This window comes from Amaranthus tricolor, chromosome 6, assembly GCF_026212465.1.
Source record: "Amaranthus tricolor cultivar Red isolate AtriRed21 chromosome 6, ASM2621246v1, whole genome shotgun sequence".
NCBI classification, from domain to species: domain Eukaryota; kingdom Viridiplantae; phylum Streptophyta; class Magnoliopsida; order Caryophyllales; family Amaranthaceae; genus Amaranthus; species Amaranthus tricolor.
In genome coordinates, this window is record NC_080052.1 from 25,883,151 (window position 1) to 25,890,280 (window position 7,130).

Here is a 7,130-nt window from a genome sequence, read left to right on the forward strand (position 1 = left end):
TAATAGTATGGATTATTCACAGCAGATAGACAATAAGTGGAATTATTCTGGACAAATTTGCTATATAAAATTTCTATCAATTTAATGATCAAAGCAAGGATGAAGTTCATTATACCCTCATAATATGTATGAGATTGATTATTTATTCTATGAATAAGACACATCTCTCGGTGTAACCACCCCATAACAATTTGTGTTTTAGAAATGTGAGTTTTGGCATCCATTTTGGCAGTTTTTAATTTCCACCCTTTCACAAATATGAATTGGGAGGATTTGAAGAGAGGTTAAAAATTGTAACCAATTGGGATGATATCTCGTCTTGTCTCTCTTCTACATTTACCCTCTATTCTACCCAATTTATTTGCACTCTTCTTGTTACTTTATATTCCTTTTTGGTGTTTTAGGTAATTATGAGCTTATTATATAGGTTCATGTCAAGAATATTCATTTTTATGATTTTCTGGTAGTTTATATATGATTATTACACTATTACCAGGTTACATCCACAATTATAGCTGAAAGACGTTATTTAAGCTTTTAATCGAGTTGATTCCTTCTAACAATCACAAGTCCATAGTCATTGCTGGCAAAGATATAAACACCAAAATTCTGGATTTTGGAATCAAAATCAGCTAAGATTAAAAAATATGTACCTTGTGGCTTGTGTAGCGTGTATGCTGGAAAAATAAGTAGCATAAACTGCTTTCCAGTGTCTTCGTAATCTTCAGACGAAGAGAAGACTTGCTCTGAGGGAAAAGATAAATAAATACATGGGCAGAAAAAGATTAAAATACATACATTAAAATGCATTGTCATACATGTACATAACAGGAATTAGGGTTTATGAAATCAGGCTGTTGATACGAATTCTTTCTCCCTCCAACACTCAACACCCAAAAAAAAGAAGCGAACACCTCTGATGAGAAGATCTAAACTAATACCCTCGCAGATCTACTGTTGTTCGGAGATCACCACCAGAAGTAGCAGAAGATAGAATCGGGATTATACTAGCTAGGCCAGTCCAGGAACTGGATGGCTAGGTGTATTTTTTTTCCCGACTTTGAGTTGATCAGTTAATTTTTGTTCTCAAATGTTCCAGATGCACTAGTTTGGTTCACAGTTTCAGTTGCACTACACTCGTCAAGGTATTGATCATAGGCATAAGAAACAAAACCCCATATAGCCAATAACATAGCCACCACCTTTATCCCGTCCATTACGTCATGGAAAAAGATCACAGCTAGTGCTGGAACAATCGGCAATCCTAGAGTAGCAACAACATTGGAGAACAGGGATGACACTTCAACAATCAATCCAAATAAACCTATGTTGTAAACTTGCCAACTGATGGATGTGAAAATCAAGGTCATCACATATGCCAATTTCCCAAGCCCAAATTGATTCATCTCTAATTTCACAGCCTTCAAATCACCAGTTGACAAAATTCCAACCACTGCAATTAAACTTGCAATAAATGACTGACGAAGTAGCAAATCCAAAATCGCTTCAAAGTCCTGCTTCTTCAGTATTTTCTGGAAGGCAAACTCAGTCAAGGAAAGCAACAATCCATATGCCATTGGATAAGCAATAGCACAAATGAAACCAAAGGCATAATTTGCCGCTGAAACTCCTTCAGGAATGGAGGAACCAGACTGAATTACGAGTAAGGTAGATGAGATCGTAAGCAAGAAAAGAGAATTAATGATGTAAGGTGTGAACTTCTGTGAATTCAAGAAGAAGGAGAAGAAGGCATTGAAGGCCAATTGGGATGCACATAAGAGAGAGAAAGTCGAGACAGGTACATATTGCAGTCCTACAGAGTACATCATACCCACTGCCGCCACAAATAGCCCAAAAAATACGTAAACTGATGTAGTTTTCAGAGGAGAAAGCACGTTACTTGGTTTAGAATTTTGGGTACTTTCTTTGGGTAAAATGCTGTACAAGGGCAACAGCAATGGAAAGCCCGCATATTGCACTAGTGTTGCCATCCATTTGTTTCTTCCACCTTCATTGAAATACAATCTGCCAAGTAACATGCCTACTGACTGTCCAACAAGGACACAAACTATATAGAACGCAATCCAAATCCACCACTTTAACCCTCGTTTCTGTGATGAACCTTCTGAGGTGGTTCCTTCTGTCTGAGGCAGCGTTCCTGATTTGGTGTTGTGGACTGTGGAAAATAAAATGTTATGTAATGTTTAGGAGGGGAGGGGGGAATGATCTGATGCAGGTCGGTATAAAAATTATAGTTCCAACATGGTAAGCAGTTGTGCCATTACATTTTATAAAGAGGGATCATTTTTTGGTTTTCTATTTTAGGGTGTGGGGGAGAGAGACTACTAAGAACTGGATATATGCAGAAAATAGCGAGTAATGACTGCTAGTTCAGCAAAAGAAACTAGTTTATTGTAAGTATTAAGTAATGCTGAAAACAACAAAACTCACACATTCAGCCCGCAAACAGATGTTTTTAGAGATATATTCAGAAACCTGTGTCCAAATTCTAAGCACAATTGAGTTACTTGATTCAAACTCTGCATATAGTGACCTCTAGGGAGGGAGGTGAAAGAGAAGACTTGATGTAAGGGAATGTCAAAATTGAAATCTCAAGGTCTGTTTCTAGCAATAATATTGAGCAGATGGTGGTAGAAAGTAGAAACTATTGCTTTTTAAAGAGGTACTTAGAGAATGTTCTCATTTATTTGTTTAAAAGTAAGAAGCTGTATCAGGTTTTAACATTGAGGTGTGTGTTAGTCTGGATCTTTATTTGTTTTACTGCTATTAGTCTTTTCTGAACTAAGAGTACAACTCATCTTAGCTCCTCTTCTGTCATATAATTGCAATTAATGAATGAATGTATACCTCCCCTTGTTCTGTGCCTTTCTTATGTTACGTTGGGTGCAATTGGATTGTTTCAAATTTAAGGTTGGTTCTTGATTACTAAAATTCAAACTTTACCAAAAATCAACTCTTGTGCCCAACAAACAATTCTTTTTGTTTGGTTTTTTTTTTTCTTTTGATGCATGTTATTTCAGGGTCTGGATTGAGAAACTGTGATCAAGACCTTATTATAAGATATCACAGTTTTATCCCCAAACATTAAGATATTACAGTTTTTGGCCAGTTTCAATATAGTTACCAGGTTGATGAAAACACCACCAAAATACAGATCTGAAGCATCCTTATATAATGGCTGTGATGGTATGAATTATGCAAGTTCATTCAAGGGAAATGGAGGAGGATCAAGTTATTCATTTTGTTCTTGTTATAGTACAATGGACGCCTTCCGCAAAATACTGAACAGCTTGTATGATGTCTGGTAACAAACTGTGAGAATACAAAAGACAATAACGATAACACATAAGTGGACGTAATAGTATCATCAATTAACTTAGATAAAGTGAAGATAAGGGGGTGTGAAGGAGAGAAGGAAAAACTTTTTTTTCCTTCCAAATCTCCAATGGGGATGATTTTATTTGTTAAAAGGGTAAAAGAAAAAGGATATTTCACAATTCACTTTGCTTTCCCCATTTGATATCCAAATGAAGGATGATTGGTGTCTAACTCTTCCTCTCCTCCCTTCCAAATCCTCTGCTCATTAATTTGTATTCGAGAATTCACAAGTAATTAGTTTCTTTAGGCTAGAGGAAGACTTTATAATCTTCTATCAAAGAGTTGACATTTCTATGATACAGACGCATACGGAAATTGGTATGGTAGGGCAGTGGGGTACGGGAAATGCCAAGTCTGAGCTTCATATTGGTCTTAATATTAGTGAACAATTTGAGCGTCAAATTAAAAAAAAATTATATCTTCCAAAAAGTTCCGATATTGTACTATTTAAGAATTTATTAATCCCTATAATCCATATATTATCTTTGAGTTTTAGTACCTCTGGTTGCTTGAAGCCCCTTATTATCAAATCATTTCTGTTACTTCATTAATAGTACAAGAAATCAACCACCTCCAAATTTGATCTATTTCTAAATTTAACCCTTCTCTTTATTTTTTTAAGGATAAGGGTAGAATCATAGCTAAAGATTATAAATATGGGTGTGATTCCGGTGGCGAAATCACATAAGTGGCATATCACAGATATCATGATAAGCTACTGTGAAAATAAAAGGCGTGGAAAATATTCATTTTATTAATATAATACTAGCTTTTTAGAGCATTTGTCTAGAATGTAATGGTCACTATGATGGAATATTTGGACAAAGATGAAAAATTTGCATTACTCTGATAGCTAAGAAGGTTATAGGAGGATCATGGGGCAATATCATGGAAACAAAGATACAAAGTAGTGGAAAGATGACGTCAAGATAGCAGTAAAGAAAAAGAAAAATGTTGTCTTTGATTAGCAAAAGGCAAAAATAGCAGTTTGCGAATCGAAATCAAAAGCTTTCAAAGACGTGTTTGATAAATTAGATTCTAAAAAGGAAAAAGGATATATGTAAAGTGGTGAATAAGAAATAATCAAAGACTAAGGACATAAGTATAGTAAATTGTAGAAAGGATAAGGACAATAAAATTCTAGTCTAGGACCTTAAGTCACAATATTTACGCTATAACTTTGACTCTCAAATGTTCAATACTTCAAGTATAAATTTTTTCCTTGTATGCCATATTAGACTAACATACATGACTTGGCCTAAAGTCACAAAATTTAGGACCTAAGTGACGGCTGTGGAAGTTAGTTGTATTCTAGTATACCATTTTCAATCACTTGCATATTTAACATACCGTTGACAACCTCATTCTTTGGTATGATCTCTTGTCTTAAGCTTGAAGCGCCATTGTTAGAAGCATTCTCAAATTCCACATCTGTTTCACCATTTTGTTGCTGGTTTGCATATATTCGGGGATGTAGCAGATATGTTTTTTTAACCTGTTGTCTTTAAGTTGAAAATTGCAACAAATGAAGGTATAAGTGATGACCTAGGTGACATGGTCTTTGGGTGGAATAGAGGTAAAAGACCCAAACAAAACAAGGAAATATGAGAGTAACACAAGAAGCAACATCTCCAAAGTAGTAAAGAAAACAAAGCAATTCTGGAAGAAATTATTGAACAGCACAAATATCATAGGATCACAGGTTAAACTTAAAAGGCAAAAGTAGCTTACTCTCTAAAAATCACATAAGCACAAGAGATCTCTCTTTTCAAACAAGTTAATGGAAAAAAATTACAGAATAGATTGTATATGAAATCACACATCATTTTTCTCTATAGGTTTCTTTCTCCATAGCAAAGTAGAAAAAACGTTATGCTAAAGCTACGAAAAAGTTATATAATATTTTCATCTCTTTCGCATTACAGCACTCCAATAGTCATATGTGCTCATTCAATGTCTTTTTCTTACAGATTCTTAGGCTCATCGCTTACGTGCACAATTGCAACCATACAGCAACAATGCATATATTTTCGCAGCAAGAAAGCGGCAAAAAAACTAGAGACCCGAGTTTAATAAACATTGCCTCAAAACACTACCTCAAGTGTTTAAAGCTACAGCCTACAGTATCAATTGTTGAACACCACTAGAATCTTGATTCGGAGTCAAACATCAAGAAACAAAAAGCTACACCAAAATCTAAACTGAAACAGACTTCATTGTGTTTTGAAACAGACTTCAAATTATATCCCGAGACATTTTAAAGGAAGAAATATTACTTAAGGAAAGGAGAGTCTCGCCTTAAATCCAGTAATGTTTTGTGTTATTGTTAGTAGATCTATTTTTTGTGTAATCAATTATTTTTTTTTTTTCAAGTTTTATTGTAATCAAAGATTGCAAATCTTACTTTTTTTGAGTCATTGTTAGTATAAAGTATTTAAACCTAATAAAAAACTGAAATGTTGAATAGATAAAGCAATTTATTGCTTTTACAATAGTATTTAAAAAGGCTAAACAAAAATGAGCAAGTCCTTTTCTGAATATTCTTCCTCATCCCAGATATTTTCCCCTATTTCAAATTTCTAATAAAAAAACAAGAAAGCTCCAAAGTTATTAATTAATCGAGCCATTTCCATTTCTTCTGTAAACATTCATAAATTGGAACAATATCAAAAACAAAAGGTTCAAACAAAGATTATCGACCATAAATCAAACAACATAACAATCAGCAACAAAAAAAATTCAATTTAAGGCCAGAATCAAAGCCAACAAAAACCAAAAAAAAAAAAAAAAAAAGAAGAAGAAAGAAGAAACCCTAAAGATGATAAGAGGAAAATTGAATACCTTAAATCCCGGTGAGAAAAAGCGAAATGCAATCGACGATGAGCAGCTGTTAAATTGGGAAAAGAAATGTTGAAGGATTTAGTGTTAAAGCCGGAACATCCATGAGTAAGAAAACATGTAGAGAGCTTGGACGCCATTGTTAAGAGCAAAAAAAGGTCTCACATGCAATCCCCTTAAAACAAATGAGAAATGGAGAAAGATAATGGAGAAGAAGAGGTAGTATTGTATCACTGTTTCTGCGCCACTATGAGTTATTTTGAGTACGAGTATTTTTTTATTTTCTTTTACAGTTTTAGAATTAATTAATTAAGTAATTAATTAATCAATTATAATTGGGCAATTAAGAATTTTCGACACGTAGTTGAGTGCAAGTGATCACTTGTTGTTACGTTGTTTGTCGTGTATAAATCTGTAGCCTCATACATGTCGGGCCGGTTTAAAAGTAATCTAGTCTTAGCCTTTTTAAAAAGCAACAAATCTTGTATGATACGTTTCACTATTATATGAGTCTATATAATTAACTTGTTTTTTGATTTATTACTTTAAGATTGTAAGTGATCACTTTAATGTTATAAGTGATGGTTTTAAAACCATAACAAATGATCACTTTAACATTAAATTCCAATTTAATGTTATTCCAGACATCCGCGCAATTGTAACAACTGGTCATATGTCTGATTTCAAGTCCGAATGAAGAAGATATGCCCAAAACAAAAATTGACTGAAATACTAAAAAGTGCCCAATCGCGAGGCGCGATTTTGGCTCATTCGAACAACATCGATGTCCTAAATTCAAATCAACATTCATACACACTCAAACAACCACAAATCAAATCCAAACTTTAAGACTATAAGTATATATTTGATCAGCCCATCATAATTGTTATCAC

At 34.0% G+C, this 7,130-nt stretch overlaps 1 protein-coding gene across 1 annotated transcript; it reads right to left on the bottom strand.

Moving 5' to 3' along the window:
- Nucleotides 1-675: 675 nt before the first annotated feature.
- LOC130814511 (purine permease 21-like) lies at nucleotides 676-6,579 on the bottom strand. Its single transcript, XM_057680603.1, has 3 exons — nucleotides 6,241-6,579; nucleotides 4,750-4,901; nucleotides 676-2,176 (listed from the first exon to the last, which is right to left on the bottom strand). Exons 1-3 carry the CDS (start codon nucleotides 6,375-6,377, stop codon nucleotides 1,074-1,076), a joined length of 1,392 nt encoding a protein of 463 aa, XP_057536586.1. The 5' UTR covers nucleotides 6,378-6,579; the 3' UTR covers nucleotides 676-1,073.
- Between the last annotated feature and the right edge of the window lie 551 nt (nucleotides 6,580-7,130).